The sequence below is a fragment of the Hevea brasiliensis genome, chromosome 7, assembly GCF_030052815.1.
Source record: "Hevea brasiliensis isolate MT/VB/25A 57/8 chromosome 7, ASM3005281v1, whole genome shotgun sequence".
NCBI classification, from domain to species: domain Eukaryota; kingdom Viridiplantae; phylum Streptophyta; class Magnoliopsida; order Malpighiales; family Euphorbiaceae; genus Hevea; species Hevea brasiliensis.
In genome coordinates this window covers 1,267,695-1,287,213 of record NC_079499.1, presented here as the reverse complement: position 1 = coordinate 1,287,213, position 19,519 = coordinate 1,267,695, and the positions used below count along the sequence as shown (strand labels likewise).

General features: G+C 31.0%; 2 protein-coding genes across 3 annotated transcripts; both read right to left on the bottom strand.

Moving 5' to 3' along the window:
* Positions 1-405: 405 nt before the first annotated feature.
* Positions 406-9,621, bottom strand: LOC110638128 (probable DNA primase large subunit). 2 transcript variants are annotated; one of them, XM_021788570.2, is made up of 20 exons: positions 9,372-9,620; positions 9,176-9,237; positions 8,989-9,092; positions 8,814-8,895; positions 8,665-8,724; positions 8,416-8,473; positions 7,362-7,381; positions 6,818-6,901; positions 6,658-6,722; positions 6,350-6,398; positions 6,213-6,260; positions 6,032-6,121; positions 5,835-5,894; positions 5,427-5,486; positions 4,997-5,071; positions 4,550-4,635; positions 3,289-3,382; positions 3,036-3,143; positions 1,879-1,951; positions 406-607 (listed from the first exon to the last, which is right to left on the bottom strand). In XM_021788570.2, the coding sequence occupies exons 1-19, from the start codon at positions 9,502-9,504 to the stop codon at positions 1,913-1,915; spliced, it is 1,377 nt and encodes a 458-aa protein (XP_021644262.2). In that variant the 5' UTR covers positions 9,505-9,620; the 3' UTR covers positions 406-607; positions 1,879-1,912. The 2 variants fall into 2 exon arrangements, with proteins under 2 accessions (XP_021644262.2, XP_058005564.1); XM_058149581.1 differs by lacking the exon at positions 406-607 and adding an exon at positions 948-967 and having other exon boundaries at positions 9,372-9,621.
* Positions 9,622-12,177: 2,556 nt separating this feature from the next.
* Positions 12,178-18,675, bottom strand: LOC110638152 (uncharacterized). Its single transcript, XM_021788604.2, has 14 exons — positions 18,398-18,675; positions 17,405-17,478; positions 16,345-16,422; positions 15,871-15,946; positions 15,573-15,643; positions 14,728-14,829; positions 14,285-14,374; positions 14,121-14,195; positions 13,984-14,016; positions 13,803-13,883; positions 13,500-13,538; positions 13,105-13,173; positions 12,758-12,802; positions 12,178-12,673 (listed from the first exon to the last, which is right to left on the bottom strand). Exons 1-14 carry the CDS (start codon positions 18,438-18,440, stop codon positions 12,491-12,493), a joined length of 1,059 nt encoding a protein of 352 aa, XP_021644296.1. The 5' UTR covers positions 18,441-18,675; the 3' UTR covers positions 12,178-12,490.
* Positions 18,676-19,519: the final 844 nt, after the last annotated feature.

The window sequence follows — 19,519 nt, the reverse complement described above, 5'->3', positions numbered from 1 at the left end:
ATCCACTCTGATGCGAGTTATTTAATTAAATTGCCCTAATGTTACTTGCATTATAGCGCCGCATCAACTTGTTTCATTTTACTACTCTATTCTATCGTGAGAGAATATTCTATTTGTATTGATATTTTAGTTTCTTTCATATCACCATCACATTCTAGACAGGTTAAGACCTCCTTGCCAAACTATAACAATTCATATCCTTTGATTATGAGAGCCACAAATTGACAATTAATATTAATTCTTTAAGGACACCTCAATGATTTAAGCTTGAAATCTAATTCCTACCTAAAAAAGAGAATTTTGCTTTCTATATTTTCCATGTACTACTTAATTCAGCCCATTCTTTCTCCTTTTTTTTTTTTCATCTTTTAATTATTAATCAATATGCTGGGACCATTGTACCAATTTAGCCACAAATAGAATCTCCTCATAGATCAAAAATCTCATCCTCCAAAGCAGAATATTCATTTGAGTTAGTGTTCTATTAAACATTATAGACTTACTATTTAACAAATTATATGCATATATTAATTAAACAATTAAGTAGCCTGCATCTCCAACAAAAGTACATGTGCATATGAATGGTGCAAAACTCCACCATGCTCACCTGAACATAAGAATTAAAAGGTAAATTAATAAAGTTATCTTCATTTATTTCATAGAAAATATTTTATGTATCTACAAAACTGATTAATAATTTACTAGTTCAAACCAAATCGAAATCAACCAGTCCTTCCTTTTGAATTAAATTGAACCAAAATCAACGATTCAACCTTACAGTCTAATCAGATCCGAATCTTTTTTATAAATAAAACTCACTTGTTGAATTACATCAAATCTGTATCAAAATTAAGACCGTCTTAGGACCAAGATTTAAATCAAATTGAAACCGTTGATTCATAATTATGTTTGAACCAAATCCATGCAGTCTAATTCAAGGCCTTCCAAGCCAGGCGTACTTATGGCTCTAATACAATGAATACAAAGGAAGTCATTAAATAATGAAATGGCCTGAAAGATACTAATACAGAACATTATTTAGAGCTTATTTCCAACCTATGTTTTGAAAAAGAATATTTTGGATGTTAGTCGAAAAATGCAATATTTTAGAGTTTTTATAACTAAAATATATTAAATTTAAATTAAAACTAATTTTTAATAACTTTTAGTTAATATATTTAAATTAATAATTTTCCCAATAGTATATCAAACAGTAATGCCAAATGAAACCTTAAGCCAATATTTTACATTTAGATCCCGTATTCCTCTATGATCCCAAGTAAGAAAGGATTATGTAAAATAGTTGCATCATTCATCTTCCATAAAACACCAGAAGAAACTCTCTCCCTTTTTTCTTCCCTTAGTTCACACATTATTTCCTTAAAACTTTTTAGTTCACACATTATTTCCTTAAAACTTTTAAATATGAGGTAAATGTCAGCACCTAACATAGAGAAGAATGCTTCTCTTAGCATATGGGTCATCTATATACAACAAACCATCTATTAGACCAGCTAATCAAGCCAGTTAATCCAAATAACCCCAGCAGAACACCCCAGCATGTTTTAACCAAATCTGAGCAGATCCAAGTTCCAGAACTACGCCACAAATTTTTTGCTCATCCATACTGAAGTTTTGTCAAGTGGGGCATTTTCCTGTCAAAGTTTGCACCATTTACCCAGGGGGACGTATCAGCCTAGGATTGCTTCTTGTGAGTGGAATATCCGGATAATATTAAATTGTTTAAACTGACTAATTGCTCAATTAGTTGGGGTTTTTGGGCCATTTATATGACTGACAGAACTACATTACACGTGATAAAACAATTTTATGAAAGAAGCCAGTTGCGGGGAGCTTGTGCTCCAGAAAATGACAAACCTGAGAAAGGAAGCAGCGTTTAGGTTTAGCACCATCAATCGCCAATAGATTCTCCTTGCTCCGAGGAATGGTTCTGCAATGAATGAACGCATTAAGCATAACCTCCCCTTCTTTTACATAGTAATAATACGAAAAAGGCTTTTGTAGCTTTCCTAGTTTGTGGTCCAGGCCCTCCAGACTTAATACGGAATCTCGTACTGGAATTCAAATTCATCACAGGCACAAGACAAAGCACTCAAGACAAATGCAGGTGAGGTTACCATCACTATAACACAAATACTAAGAAATTTAATTTTGTAGATATTGATGAAACATATGTAGTAAAATGAATTTTTTATTTATTATTCCATTTTTATAACTAAATTGATCCACTATAATCTTTCAAATATCCCACTAGTCGGTTGATGTTAAGAATTTAATAATTAAAAGAATAAGAAAGAAAGAAAGAAAGGGAGGGAAGAGAACCACAAAAACTACATTTTTATTATCTTTTTCTTATCTATCTTTGATAGAAAATCACATTTATATACCACTTAAATCCCTAAATAGGAAAAAGAATAAAATCTCTAGAATTATGCTCTAATAATTATGAATACAAACCTCTACCTGTTTAGGAATATAAATCCTATGAATTAGGAATATATAAAATATATTGACTTTCCATAACAATATAAATCCTACACTAAATAGGAATATATAAAATCTATATTGACTTTCCATAACACTTCCCTTAAAATGGAGCATGGAATCTCATCAATTCCAATGGTTGATTACACAACCTTTGTGCAGTAATGCAGGACCACAAAGACATTTCTATGTTTCGGGAGAGAATGATGACATTATAAGCAACTTTTGATTCATGACCATACAAAGAGAACCGGTTGATATTGATCATACATCTAAAGTAATAGGCCATATTATGCTTTAGGCCTTTCACATATAACAATGATAATGATGATGACCTGCCTCCTCAACTAGGGGGCAACACATCATCCTATTCATTCCAACATAATACTTGGCGAATGCCTGGATTCTAGTTACCCCGGGAATAAATAATTTCAACAAATGCCAGACAGACTTTCTCACCAAAGTAATCCTTTACACAGATTAAGACTTCACATTAAGGTTAATCAATGTTCAAAAATCAAAGCATCTACCTTGACTTTCAGGGTCTTTTGGCTGTCGCTGAAGTATTGGTTAGGATGGTTAATCCCAGCATCACATGATAACCCATGAATAGCTTCAAATGTCAAAGTGCACGCCAACTGCATGTTACCAAGTCAATCATAGAAATCCACATATTATAATGACCAAAACAATGAAAAAGAAAAAAAGAAAAAGAAAAAGAAAAAGAGAAAGAGAAGAAGCCCAATTGGAATCAAAATCAGAGTTAAAGGCCAATCTCACAACCTGATAATGTCTATTTCGCACTTTGTCCATTACATCCTCCACTGCTCCGCCATTTACTCCCATTCTACAGAGTGCAGCCCTCAAGTTTTCCTCACTGTCATGCCAAAAACAAAATTTGAACATTTAGCAATCAAGTAACAGTATCACAAGGCCAATATTGATGTAGCACTAGAATAAGAATAAAGACAAAACAATAGGAAAGAGAACTAATTCTCAAAATATTATTAATCTCATAAAAATATTATAGCACTAAGTAACAACAATAGAAACCCTAAGTCATATTTACAGAATTAAGAATCCCAATCGCATTAGAATTTTAGAACCTTAATTCAATCCTAATTAAGAATACTCAATTAAACCAAAATAAACTAGGCAAAAATAATGATATGAACTTGCCTAACTCCACCTTAAAGGCTAACTCATAAGGAGAGGTTTGCAAACCCATTAGAACCGATATGGGACGCATCAAATAATAAGCCTATTAATAAAATTCTAAATTTAATAAAACTATTAGATTTCTTAATTTTACATGGAATATAATCCCTAACTTGTATTAGGGTCTTTATCTTTCCATAATGCATTATATATATATATATATATATATATATATATATGTTCTTTATATAGCATAAGAGAATAATACAAAATGTAACAGAATAACTAATAAATTCAAGGAATCCAATCACATATGTCAGCATTCATGGATTCTAAAAGGTACAGATTACCATTACAAAATGAACTTAAGCAGAGTGTAATCACGCACTTTCTAATTTAAGTCAGATTATTCAACAAAAATTTTTTTCACTTTTTTCTTTGATTAAGGAGCCCAAGTGCTATGAGGCTTGGTGTAAACCAGAAGTTGACTCCAACAAATTTAAGGAAGGAACTAGGTGCAGATAAAGAAGCTGGAAGCAAGGAACAAAAACTTCTAATTATACTGTTTTGCAAAGGTCATTTCTTTCAAAAACAACATAACCCTCATTAAGTTGTCACTAAAATTCTGTGATGAAATACCCCAAAATATAGTATCTTCCCTAACGGTTGGTTAGCCATGGTTTGGATGTTCCCTATTTCATATGAAGGACAAGAACATCAGTAGGCAGAGGCGGATATTAAACATCTGAAAATCAGAGAGTAAGAACAAAACTGAGTATTGCTGGTTATTAAAAATGACTAGTCACAAACACTTGTTGAGTTGAGTTTCTTTTCTGCTGTGCCTAATTTCATGTCCCCAAAAGACCAAATTGGTTAGAGAATTGACCTGAAATGCCGATAAGGGCAGCCATGATGATCTCCAACACCTGGAGTTGAAGAGATTATCTTTTGACAAGAATAAGGTGTATAATCCTGCAACAACAAAAACACACAAGAAATTTAATCAAAATCATAATACAAACTTACACAGAATCACAGACCAAAATATACCTGGATGCAGAGGTAATGCTTATGAAGACTTAAGGAGTTTTAAGGGGAAAAAATTACTATGGATATATCAGTCAGGAGAAAAAAAAAAAAAAAAAAAAAAAAAAACACTCCAGCTACTAATGTTCCAACAAATTAATTTTATAGTCACTGTTTATTTTTCATATCACAATGTCATTATTTCAGATCTAAACCATAACATGATCCTAAACATAGTCTGTTATGTCAATGACAAAAGATTCAATATCTAAATAAGAAACTAACGCTGATAGGTTAAAAATCTTACTGTTCTCTTTCCCTCTCTTCCATAATTGTGGCGTATGCTGTAGGCATATTCTTTGTCAAACCTCTCTCCACCAACCTACAGCAAGTTAAAGAAGAAGCCATCAATAGTTGTCATGTGACTTTCATTCTCAAATATAGCACCCCAAAATAAAATAGCATGCACATGCTGATTGTAGGAAGAGGGACTCTGATGTAAAACATCGTTTACCTTATTAATCACACATTGGCATAAGTAAATAACAGAACTTAGAGATCAGAATATATTTATCTCCAGCTTTTGTAAGCTATAGCAACATGTAACAAATAAAATTAAAATTACAACGTGATTGGTGCTATTTCTTGAGACGATTAATAACAATAAAACAATAAAATCCAAAAGAAATTGTTTTGGAAGGAAACCAATATCACCATTAATTTGACAATAAACTTACCTTTTGGGAGAACTCTGCTTTCCAGAATGCAAGAGCGTCATCCAACTTCAAGCCAACACCCTAAAGTGTAAACAAGGGAAATGCTTAAGAAAAACATAAGTACTAATTTAAATTAAAAAGGGGACTGAGGAACATATATAAGTAACTGCCTTATTGAAGCTCTTTGTCTGAAGTATGGATCATGTCAATACAGATTCAAAATTATAGAGAACAACACTATAAACTCAAGTGCGAGTGTGGAAAGCAGTTTGTGTATTAAATAATAAAAAGTGTGTGATCAATGCAGTTAACTAAAATTGAAGGGAGGGGAAAGATGGAAGCCAGCAGAACAAGTGATGATTCTGAAACATCGAATATGCATAATATACTCATCAAGGCAGGGCAAGAATTTTATATAAAAAAGAGAACCTTGAGAAAAAGGCCTAATTGCATCCTCCCTCCATGCTTTAAATGATGATCTTCTCTGAGCTGCAAATGTGGCACAGAACAATAAGTAAACAGGAAAAAAAAAACAGAGGAAATCATGACCATTAAGTTTAAAGAATCAGAGCAAGGGGAAAAGGGGAAAAAAATTAGGAACTTAAATTTGAAATAACAGAACTTACTTTTTCAAACAGGTGGCGCATGCATAGAGGGAATGAACTCTTAGCTACCAAGTCAAAGTCTTTAATTGATATCTCAGCAAATTCTTTAGGCTGTAAAGGCAGTCAACCAAATATATCTTAATTATCTTGAAACTGTGACCTATAGTAATGGAACTAAGCACATGCATAGGTACCAAAGTACCTGAGAATAGTCAGGACCCAGATAGCTTGAGCAGAGTGCTTCCACAATCTAAAAAGGTACCCCAACATTACACCAAATCTAAAAATTAAAAATTAACAATACTAATTTATATTCAGTATTCATGATTCCATACTCACAGGAGTTAAGCGATCCTTTTCCTGTTCTCTGATCATTGATGTCCATTTCCTGCAAATGAAAATCCCTCAATTGCAAAACTTTGTGTAAAAGAGAGCAAATAGCTGGTTTATGCAGTTTTGCAAAGATTTTATCATATGCAGCAGCACAACCTCAGGTATAACATGGTTCCGCAAATAAAACCTTCTCTTCATATGTCAATTTCTTACGTATATTCATTGAATAATAAAGACTACTGCAGATATTTATATTCAAAGAAAAAAAATATAAGCACAGCAAGATTTTGTACTATCAAATCAATAATAATAACCTGTTTGTTAGAATGAGTGCCTTCGATAGAAGACTTCGAAATTGTGTAACAACAAGCGAAACAACCTAGAAGATGAAAGTAGCCAAACATCAATCCAATCTTTGACAGCCACTACTTTTAAGTTTTAAACTCAAAAGTTAAATAGAAAAGTAGAAATTACCTGATTCATGGCAACATAAGCATGCCCTTTGCAGATAAAAACCCTACGACCAGCTACAAGTTCTGGAACTTCTTCAAATGGTACCTTTAATGGAGCAGGTAAAAACAAACATGGATAAGTTACATAGAATACACCAATATGAGATGAGACAAGGATTCAAAAATGAGAAGTTCCTTCTAGTAAGACATATTGCCTCCTTGCTTTTGTAATACTAATGGAACCTTCAAAAACATTTTTCAATCATACATCCACGCAAATAAAAAATAGTAAGGACTAAAAGTGATATATATTCCATCTGTCCCCAAAGCAACAAAGTGTTTGATATTTAACATGACTGATAATTTGGCCCAACAAATTACATCAACCAATATGAAGGTAACATAAAACCTTGACTATATATACATATAGCTACTGCAAAGATCTTTTATGCTCTTGTCACATGCCATAACATTCCCCTGTTCATAGATAATAATAATAACAATTTTAAAAAAAGGTACAACTCTTGTATAGATGGAATTAAGTAATCAAGCAAAAGTAAACAAACCTTGTAGAATATGACATCAGCTGCAAAAATGAGAAAGAACAACAAAATAAGAAGAATGCATAATAGAATTGATATTATAAAAGGAAAACATGTTCTCAATGCAGAGCTGTATGACTTGTGACTACAAAGGGCAGATGAACCTAATTTTATTTTCAAACTATGTTCAATAACATCATTCTTTGGCAAATAAAACAAAATATATAATGCTGTTCGTCAAAATTTTGCAATGCTTTTAGAATTTTGGGGCCCAAATATATCACAAAATTGTAAGTTTGTAACACAACCATATATATCTCAAATTTCATATAAAGTAGCTTCATATATTAATAGAGGAAAACTATCAGACTCAAATTTTAAGGCTGTTCTATGATCTATTAAAGATGGGTTAACTGTCGGACAAAGAATCTTGAATACAGATAAATTGTGTTCTGTTCCATAAAGAAAACTGGAAAGACTAGGGAATTAGCATGGGACTGTTCAGCTGCTGCATAAACAGAAACAGCAAAGCATCAAGGGGATGGTTTAGCTACGGCAAGGAAGAAAAGTATACATGCATATTTTAACTCCCAAATAGGATACAAAGTTCTTCCTTTTTTTACCTGTGTGATAAAATTTAAAATTTCAGGAAAGGAAGTAGCGACAGTGTACACATAGAACTATTAATTGAAAAAATTTGGACCCTTACAAATACCTTCCTAATTGGTTCCTAAAAACTAAAACAGAAATTTCAACACCCTTTACATTCTCCCAACTGAATCTCATTAAGAAAATGAACTTACCCCAAAAGTTACTATAAGCCAGAAATTTTTCAGCATTGTGGTAGTATAATCAAATATTACATCATCAATTAAAATGTTTCAAGAAACGGCTATCATTTTGACAACTTAATATACAATATTTGTTATATTTTATACTAGATGAATACAACATGCAAGGAATGAATAAAATGAGCAATAAATAGAATTACAATTAAGAACAAAACAGAAGGAAACTGTGGGTGTTCACATAATTGAAAATGGAAGGCCAACAAACAGAACAAATGACATGCTCTTACAAGACAGTATAGGCTGACCAATCGAGCGTGTAACTTGAACCAATTTTTCCTTTACACCCTACAGTAAAATAGGAACAATGGGCATAAAACCTAACATTAATTTAAATATTCAAATAGTAAAAAGGCTATATATGTTCAAAAGGAAGCAGAAAATATATTCAGGCTTTTATGAAATTACCAAAGCCAATAAACTGAAGTGTGAGAGATGTGTTAGAAAAAACAAAGAACGAGCGGATGCAGAATAATGACCTCAAATTCAGCCCTGGCAACCACCCTGTATGGAAGTCCAAACTCTGCCAATAGAGCCCTCTAGGGAACTCAAGATCACAAATGCAATTCAGCTTCTAACTTGAATAGGAAAAAAAATGCTCAATGAATAATCAATAAATCCATCCCACCTGAGCATCAGCAGTCAAAAGGCGAAATCTATTGCGAAAGAGAGCAGTCTCCATGGAAAGAAACCATTTCCTGAGGTCCTCTCTATAGAAAATGAAACAAACAAATATGACAATAAGTAGAAAATTAGGAGTTAAAGCTATGGCTTAGGTAAAAATAGCAAGTTACCAAGCTTACGTTCTACAATAAACTAGACGCAAAACAAAGTGGGATATAACATCCTTGTTGAGGACTTCTAATGCCTGTGGATGCCTCATATTTATTTTCCATAGGTCATTTACCTGTTCAAAAAGACAAACACGCAACAGACAAAATTAGGCCCCAAGATTTGAGTTCCATTATAACAGGTTAAACAACGAATTACCAATTTTTCCATTTCTTCTGGCTTCTTCCCGCGGGACAATCCATCAGAGATACCTTTGAGAACTGCAATTTCAAGCAATAAATTGACATCAAATGCACACAATGTGTATGTTTGTCCATCAGACTCAACACTAGAAATCGGTTTTGCAAAAGAAAATTGGTACTGAAAAGAAGCATAGAAGCAGAAGAAGACCGACCTCGAAGTCGATCCATGGCGTAGAGCTCGAAATCTTCGAGTCTGACCTCAAGAGCAGGTGCAGAGCGATAGAGAGGGAGTGTTGGAACGACGTCGTTGGATGGAGGCTTCCACTGAGGTCGAACGATCTCCATTTTTCCAGCTTCTTAATTTCGCTTTCTCTGATATTGCACACACAATCTCAAAGTAGCAGCAGGAGGAGAGAACTGAGAGCTGAGCAGCCTTTGTCAGATGAGGGAGTGTACGATTCTTCATTTTATCTGCGCGCCAATGGAGGTGGTTAATTGGCGGGAAACGATCCAGTCAAGTTCTTGCTCAGCGTGACTGGGTTGTGGTCCTGAACTCGTGAATGGGCTGAATTGAGAGCCCGAGTGAATTTTGTTGAGCTCAGCCTGAATTCAGCTCAAATTGATTTTTGAATTATTAAACCCAAACTTAATTTAGAATTTATAATAAATTTCATATTGAATTTAAAATAGTTCAATTTATTTGATTTTTATTTTTCTTTATATATTTAATAAAAATAATCTATAAATTAATTTTTCTAACATGTATTTATACAAAATATAATAATTTAAAATTTTAAAACCAAATTTCTTATTATATAAATAAAAATTATATACAAATATAAATATTAAAAATAAATTAATTTACAATTTCGAAAAATAAGTGTTTCTTGCTTAAAAATAGTATAAATATTCCAAACTCAAACCTCACATAATATTTAACTCAAAAAAATTGGGCCGAAAATAAATATTCCAAACTAAAACCTCATATAAAATTTAACTCAAAAAATTTGGGCTGAACATTTAATTTCAAGTCAGCTTAATCCAAGTTATAGACTTAAGCATAAATTTAAAATAAATAATTGAGATTTCACCAAATAAAATTTAATTTTATTTTTGTTAAATTATTAGTCTTTTAAATATATTATGCACGTTATTTATACTCATTATTAATTTATTCTTATATAATTTTTTATTAACTTTTTATATAATTATAAAATTAAATATTATTAAATCAATATAAATACTAATAAAATCAATAAATAAAATATAAATAAGTAATAATTGAATTTAAATAATAAAAATAAAAATATTAGAATAATAATTACCTTTTGATAACAATTCTAATGTTTTTTTTTACTTCTACTTGATTTGACACGAATTATTTTTAATAAGCAGTAAAAATTAAAATAAATAAATAGTCAAAATTATGATTACAAGAGAAATTAACAATTAAAATTATATTATGTTAACTGATTTAACTTAATTTTTTACTATAGCTTAAAAAAATCTTTCAAAACCATGCTAAAATTATTTAAAAAAAATAGCTTTAATTATAAAAATTTGAAATTTTTTTTAATATTAAGCCTTTAAATTACATATTACCATTTACTAATAATAAAATTATTTATGAGTTATAATTTTTATCTATATAAATATTTTTTGAAATAAGAATTATAATAATACTAATATTTTAATATGTTAATATTATTTATTATAAATTAAAAAATTATAAAATAATTTGATTATTTTGTAAATTTTCCCATTCACATTTTTATATTAATTAATTAATTATTAAAAAATAATACAACACTATAAGTAAAAAAAGTTAAGTAAATGATTGAGTGAATTTTTATTATTTATTAATACATATATATTTATAATTATATAATTTAAAAATATATTATTATAATTATATATTATATATTAATTTTACTCTTTAATATAACTATAAATACTCATATGTTTACATAATTAAATAAGTTAAAAGAAAAAAAAATCAAAACTTTTTTACCAATTATCAATTTTACTAAAAAATTTTAATTATTTTAATTTAATTATAAATCTTTTCAAATTTTTTTAATTTTAATAATAAATTTAATTAAAAATAATTAACTCATCAATTGATAAAAATAATTTAATTTTTTTCATTTATTATGAATTTAACTACTCATTTTAGTTTTATTAATATATTCAATAATTTTAGTATTTTTATAAAATTTTATTTTAAATTATATTAGAATAAAAATTTAATTAAATAAAATTTAAATATAAGGATAATTAAGAATATTAAATTTATATAAACTCTTAAATTATATAAAAATTAAATTTTAAATTATAAGAATTTTAAATTTATATAAATTCTAAAATTAAATTAAAAGACAAAAAATAAAATTATAAATATTATAATTAATGAAGAGCAAATTTAGTAAAGCTAACGTTGGCCGTCTCTCTTCTCTCTCTCCCACACGCGCGCACACACACGCATATATATTAACTGTTATAGTCAACAAAATTTTTCTTCAGTATTATCATATAATTTTTTTAATTAACATATTAAAAGATTGAATAATAAATTTATGTTGATCAAAATTTGAAAATATATATTACTAAATTTTTGATAGGATAAACTATTAAAAGTAAATATATTTATATATTACTTTAGTTCTGTTAATCATCGATTTCAAGAATTAAAATCAAAATCCAACCATCAATTAGGTTAACAGCTTTTCATATAAATTAATTCAGTTTTTATGGGTCATATTTCTCAGGCCCAATGCAACTAAGAACAAATGTATGGTATCTATCCACCCTTATCAACACAAATTAAAACACAAACCTCAAACATGATGCCGGCTCTTTATACATTGTTAATATAAAGTACGTATTGTACAAACACAACAAGTGCCTACTGAATAAGTGACTTTTCAGTCCCGAGTTCACGTCCCAATTAAAATTAAGAGAATAAATAAATAAATAATAGAGAAAAAGGGCAACATAAAGCAATTAGAAAGAAAGGAATACTTGAATAGCAGTGAGTTTATTCTATTGATGGAGATTATCCTAGTAGACAACCTAATTGTCTTAATATTAATAACCACTAAGGTGCAACTTGTTTTCCTCTCTTTCCCTCTTCTGAGACCCAAAACGCACCACATTATACATGTGCTAAGAATGATACTGAGCAAACTCATATCATAAATATCTCCACAAAATTAGGTACCAGTCTGGTATCTATATTCATGCGAAGGTACTGAAGCCAGAAACAACTAGCCCTGGAAGACGTCCTAATGTATGACTAATTACCGCATAAAATTTAAGTTCTAAAATCTCATCAAGATTTCTGTCTGCTTGAACTTGTTTTTTGTACTACTGCATTTGCTGCACTGCATGTTCTCCGAAAAAATGTTGGTCTTAACCAACTTGAAGAGCCATTATTTGTTTCCTCTAGAGCACGGATACCATCTGAAATCCCAGGATTGCTTGAAACCCCGACTGCTGCTGAAATCCCATTACTCTGATACAGAATTTAATATATTGTGATTACATAAAGAGGAATGAAATAAGTACTTATAAATGCAAATTGAAATTCAAGTTCAACCTGCTGCAGGGTTACCGAGGCAGCTCTGTGGAGGGGTCTTTGAACCTAAAAAAGTTCAAGGGAATAAGAGCTTATTACAATAAGAAAACTTGTAGGTAAGAACATCGGGTAAAAGTGCTATCTTCTAGTCTACAAATTTACAGTAAGGTTCCTAAAGCAAAGAAGCCCTTAGCATGAATTAAAAATCACTAAGCACGATTCTTTAAATTTCAGACGTAGAAGAGCAAGGGGAAGAGGTGAACACAATAAACATGATCAATCATCTCTCACTGATGCCCACAGAAAATATTGATTGCATATGAGCCCAAGTAAAAGAATGAGATTAAATTTTCTGGAAGTCAACAAACCTCCAGAGATCCACTGGAAACAGATGGAGAAGTTGGTTCACTTGAGGGAGGCAGCAAAGAGCAGCCCATCTGTGGAAGTACACACACACACTAGTGAGAATAATAATAGTTAGCAAACTACATTAAGAACAAAGCAAGCACTGTGGTCATGACATTTTAAGCTTATAGCCAATGAAATGGTATAACAGAATATATTAATTGGGCTAGGCATGCCAAGTGACAAATGCATCCAGTTTCATATTCCAAATTCCCAGTTCCAAATAGACCACGTGACCAAGCAAAAAGACCAACAAATAATAAAAAATTATCTAATTTTTAAAAATATAGATATCCCATGCCTCCAACCCAAACCAACAGCAGTTATTACACATCATAATTTGGAAATGAAATATTACCTTTGATGAGAATGTAATTCGTGAACTGGATGATGAGGCCTACAGAATTTGGGAACACAATTAATGGAAGAATCTGATAGACTACAAGCAAAAAAGAGAATCTATTCATAGAAGTTGTAACCAAGCTTAAAAAAGATATGAGAAGAAATTTTCTTGATTGACTTGGGGTCATACAAAGCAATGCAAGTGATTGATAAACCAAAACCTCAGTCTCACAAAGCAGACATGAAAAACAAATCAAATTTGGTTCATTGCAGACATGCAAGAGTGATATTATTGAATAACAAAAAGCTGGGTACATGCCTGAGTATTCTCTTCAAGTAAGTTATTTTCCAAATTGTAGGCATAGTCAACCAACTTCTTTACTCCAAGGTTTGTCATTTCCTAAACATATAATCCAAATCATTAAACAATGACCATCAGATAAACAACTTATTCCTGATAAGACTGCACATGACATTGATAATAAGTTAATAACAATTACCTGCTTCCCTTCTATTCTACTGATTTTTAGTTCCTACAAATTAGGAAAAGAAACAAAATAAAATAAGTCTTCTATTCACATCCGGAAAAGAGTCCATAAAATTGAAGGGAGAAATTGTCATCTTCAAGATTGTTTACCAATGTTTCAACAGCATCACGAACGTATCGAACGTCATGACCAATCCTTTCCGAATCTTCCAACAGTTCAGTAACCTAAATAGGTTGGCATTCTTTGTGTAAGTCTTAAGCCTGAATGCTACACTACATGAAATAATTTAGTAGACTATCGAGATCAGACCCACCTTTTCTTGTGTATTAGCAGTAAGTACAGCAACCTCATTCAAATTAGAATCCACGCGATCAATATTTGAAGATAATTGCCTCCTGGTACTCTATATATTAAAAAAATAATTTGTTCATAAAAAAAGTTATAGCTAAGAAACCTCTTTATTTTAAATGCCAGAAGCAACCAATCAAACAAATGTTTCTGAAGTCAACATGTTTAATATCACTAATCTGTAACATAGGATTGTAAGCAAAATTGAACTTGTGAGTGAAAAGAATAGAGGCTAAAATATAGTGGGTAGGAATCCTACGATACTAGAAAGATAAGAGAGAGAATCGCAAAAGAGATGGAGATGACGCAGGGCGCAGCTGTGTGTAGCAAGGCACATGATTCAAGTGTAAGCTCTTCCTTAAATAGCGAGGAAAATACAAAATTCAATATAAATATAAAAACCCTTACTCTGATTGATGCATAAACATTTTCAAGTTGTTGGGCTATAGAAGTGCAAGCATCGGATAAACCTCGTCTTGTTGCAAACATCATGTCTGGAAGTTTCCAGCCCTGAAATTATAAAACGATTCAAAACATCAGCCAACATCAAAGAACATTATGCATCTGAAACACACCATTCAAATAAAAGATTAGGATTTCACAGTCAATCTTAATTGATGAATTTGCTTATACAACAGTTCAAACCTCTCAAAAAATTTCATGATCTTGACAACATGGTTACCACCCTAAAGTACCCATATCAGGCATGGATATTTTGACATGGATAGTTCTAATTAGCAGCAAGATCTATGAAAATATTGGTCAACAGGCGAGTTTGACCATAAACACATACACATCTAAGATGCTCATACCAAACTGTAACATAGCTTGGGATTTAATGAGCAAAATCTTTGTGGTTATTGCACTTCATAATTCATATGATGTTCCAGAAAAATAAAGAGAGTTGGTTGCCAAAGCAGCCAAATTAAAAAACAAGCCACCTTACCATAAGCTTCAGCAGAGAGAACAAATTGAAAAGCAACTGACTGTTGTGATTTATTCATGCATGCGATGACCATACCAACCTAACTCCATATGCTGTGCCAATATCAAACAGGTATATTTTTGTAGCAAACTAGTTGCCATAGATAGGACAGAATGGAAGGGGGAAGGAACTATGTTGCCAATTCCCAATTAACACAAGATTAAGATTTAGTGAAATTCAGTAAGATGCCTTGGATTGTATGCATTCGTTGTTGTATTTAGTTTCTTATCAATTATTCCACAAAAACTTGTAGAAACAAGAACATCACCTTCCACCAAACATAGCCATATCCAAATACACCCACGACAACAATTATACCATATTTACTTGCACCTGCACCTGCACATTATGAATACATCTAAGAACAGCCCAGAGAAAGTGCAAAGTCAAAGGTCAATATATCACCAAGAAACTTCAACAAAGATAATAGAGAGTTGTTCCGTAGTTAGATAATGAAATTCAAGAGCAGCAGTAAGAAAGACACCCTAAGACTTCTCAAGAAATGGTATGTCATGGAATTTTTCTCCTTTTTTTTTGACATTTTTCAAAATATTACAAACTCAAACCTGTCCCGCTTGCAGTTACAATTGTAACTGATCTGTTTGATGCTAACATTTGCAGCTCCTGCCGAAGACTGTTAACCTATAAAAGTCAAAAAAAGGATCCACATTCATATTTTCTAGCAGAAATTTCCAACGAAAAGATAGTCTTGTTTCATAAAATGATAAGCACATTTGAGAAGAAAAGAAAAAGTAAATTTGGTCCTTAACAATCACACCTAATGAAATTCTGCTCTCATTCAATGATTGTTTTGTGCACATGCATGCACGTGTGCAAAAAAATGAACACTTAAAATTTCAATAAAAAAGATTAGCCTTGGTAAACATAATAGCAGACGACAACAATCCATTTTCAAGGAAGTGCATATTTCCATGCATCAAACAGCTGCCAATTATTTGTACATTCATTAACATCCAAGCTACCATGCTTCTGAAATTAGATTAAAATAAAATCCAATACAAAAAGGTTAACATGCAAACCTGAGCCATCAAAGAATCATTATGTGGCTTGCCAATTGATGAGGTAGAATCATCTTGTCTAATTTGCTTAAAAGCAATCTACAATAAAAGACAAATTGATTAGTAATTGGCATTAAACAGACTGAAGCTCTGTGAAAACCACTTTGGAAAAAATGTTTTGATCAACAAAATATTCTGTTCTCTAGTTGTAACACTAAATCTACAACAAAGACTTAGATTTTCCTTTTTATGTGTTTGTGGAAGTCCGACAATGTCTTAGTTTACCATACCACAAAAGAAAACTTTTCCACTAGCCAAATTTCCTATGGAACCCAAACACCAAAAAATGCTCTCCAGTAAAATATTTTACACAAAACAAACAAAGCTTATGAGTGATTGAAAATTTTAGACAAAACTTTGAATGAAATTATAAGGTCTAAGAAGATGAGGATAGTAAAGATCAAACAAAACTTGTAGGGAACATATTGTATGTAATGGCTCCATGAAATATCAATTTGCATATGTCCTATATAAACCACAAAATATGAGCCTAAATGCATAAAAGGTTGACAAAGATCATGTTATCATGAAAAAGGATATAAGATCATGTTATCATGAAAAAGGATATAAGATCATGATATAAAGCAAAACTAATTCTATACTATAAGATCCTAGATTAATAAAGACCAGGAAACCAACTAAGCATTATCTCCGCACAACTGAACTAAGTAAATAGCCTCAAACCAATATCAGAACCGGTAAGGAATGCTCTGAATGGAATCCGTCACCAAATAAAAGGGAAAAAAAAAATGATTAATTGATTATCATGACAAATAACTAATTTCCGAGTCTTCTCATCCTAAAAGCATGTATATCTTCCCACCCATAAGAAGATAAAGAGATAAGAAGTGGAAAGCTTTTCTATGACATATGTACATGAAACTCCCATGACATAAAGTAACAGAGAAACCTGCAAACAAGTCTAAACTTACTCTATAAATAAAGAATAAAAGTAAAGAACCAATACAATTTGACTTTATGCATTTCAAAGAGCTCAAAATGACTTCGGTCCTACAATTACCTTGAATGCACCTGAAACCAAATCAGACACATTTGGCAAGCGCCCCTCTTTTGCAAGAACTGAGCCAATAATACCTAAAAGGCACGAGATAAATTCAGTGAGCCATAAAATTTTTCCACTTGACCCAAAACAAAAAATCAATATTAATTTTTAAATGAAAAATAAAAAAGAACAAGCGAAGATGAAGTAATAAGTTAGAAAATAAGGCAAAATGGGATGGGGAAGAATAGGAGAAACACCAAAGCCTCAATGGCACAATGCTAAACAAGCTCACCCACTTCCTAAGAAAATAATATTGTTTCAACTTCCTGGCCTTGCCCTTTATGTCTATAAACAACTATGGTGAGAAACCAGTATTAAGAAAGTGCATTAAAGCTTCGTGTTAATATGAAAAAAATAGTATGCAAAAAACAAAATGCATGAACTAATCATAGGCACAAACGCTCAAACAAATAAAACGCCTAAAAATGCATACCTCGATCAATATCTAAAATAAGTAAAATACCATACTTTTCAATGAGCTAAATTCCCCCCTAGAGATTTTCGTTTGTTCGAAGTCTAAATAAACCATACTTCCATACAATTTTAAACAAGTATAGGTATTCACTACCGATTATTACAAATGGAAAATTTACCAAGAGTGCAAAAACAGAGACATTGCTAGCTAAGTAAGTTGGTAATTAACACTGAACCAAAAGATCACTAAAGCAAAATCTTAACCTTCATAAATCCAACCACATCAATAAATACATCAAAATCAAACCTAGGGTTTATCAAAAGCCCTATGTACTCTGCTCCATAACAAATATCCCCAACAAAACTATATATATATATATATATATATATATATATATATATATATATATATATATATATATATATATATATATATATATATATATAAAGCGATTCAGGCCCAATTGTGATCATAAGAAAACAGAAGAAACAAAATCGAAGCAGCGAAGAATTAGAGATGGGGGAAATTGTACGTACCTGCACCAACAAGGATGGTTAACTTGCCGAGGGGGAGAGCCATGGCCAGTGATTCTTCTTTAAAAAAAAATCAATAGATATAATATCAATTATATCTATAGCCCATAGAAATCAATGCACATCGCAGCTATTGAGTATCAGCCAAGTCTCTAATTGGAAAAATAGGTGAACGAGAAAGGATTCTCTCTGTGTGAGAGTGGGTTTTGTATCGGGTTTCAGTGTCCTAGTGGGAATTGAATAGAGCCGAGCTGCTACTTTCTGCGAACGAAACAACCCTATTACCGAGTTGGATAGCTAGTAGACCTCGCATTTGGTTTAAATTACGATTGTAACCTTGGCCCGCCGAATATGCTTTTTCTTTTTTTGCTGCTTTACATTTACGAAAAAAATCTTTAAATTATTAAATATAATTTAGTGATCGTAAATATAATTTAATAATATATGAAATTATCATAAAAATTTGTGAAATCTTCAATTAAAATTTTAATTATAATTATAATTGAAATAATAAAAAAATACCCTTTGAATTATTTCGCTAAAATTCATTTTTTTCTTTTGTATTTTAATAAATTTTTTACTTTTTTGCAAAATTAAATTTGCTATGCATGTAATATGATTTCCTTAAATGACAAAATATTAATTAATTAATTAAGTAATTATTATCTTAATCTTAATAATAGTGTTGAGTTTATTTAAATTCATCAATATTACATATTTCTATGGTCCGTTTTGTTGTCACCTTTCACGGCGGGTGGCTTTGGACTCTGGCTGCGAGGGGAATAAAGGTGACACGTTTGATTATGAAGCATCAAGCACGTTGTCGTTTCGTGGCCACAAAGTAAAAAGCTATTCGGCTTCAATTGCTTTGTTGACAAATTGAATAAGGGATAGTAATCGCTCCAATATAATTATTTATAGAATTTAAATATTTTATATAATTATTAAATTTTTAAAACATAAATTATCAATAAAAGGCATGCTTTTATATATATTATTAATTACAAAACAATTTCAAATATTACATTTTTAATCAAATTAAAATTTAAATAAGATCATTTTTATTGGACTCTACCCATTAGTGTGTATATATATATATATATATATTAAATCTTAAAAATAACT

Coding starts and splice junctions, on each gene's coding strand:
- LOC110638128 (XM_058149581.1), bottom strand. CDS start 9,504: ATGGAGATCGTTCGACCTCAGTGGAAGCCTCCATCCAACGACGTCGTT. Junction 6,122..6,212: donor TGGGTCCTGACTATTCTCAG/GTACTTTGGTAC, acceptor CTGCCTTTACAG/CCTAAAGAATTTGCTGAGAT. Junction 5,895..6,031: donor TGCGCCACCTGTTTGAAAAA/GTAAGTTCTGTT, acceptor CCACATTTGCAG/CTCAGAGAAGATCATCATTT.
- LOC110638152 (XM_021788604.2), bottom strand. CDS start 18,440: ATGGCTCTCCCCCTCGGCAAGTTAACCATCCTTGTTGGTGCAG. Junction 14,375..14,727: donor ATGTTTATGCATCAATCAGA/GTAAGGGTTTTT, acceptor TTTAATATATAG/AGTACCAGGAGGCAATTATC. Junction 12,674..12,757: donor CCTCGGTAACCCTGCAGCAG/GTTGAACTTGAA, acceptor ATTCTGTATCAG/AGTAATGGGATTTCAGCAGC.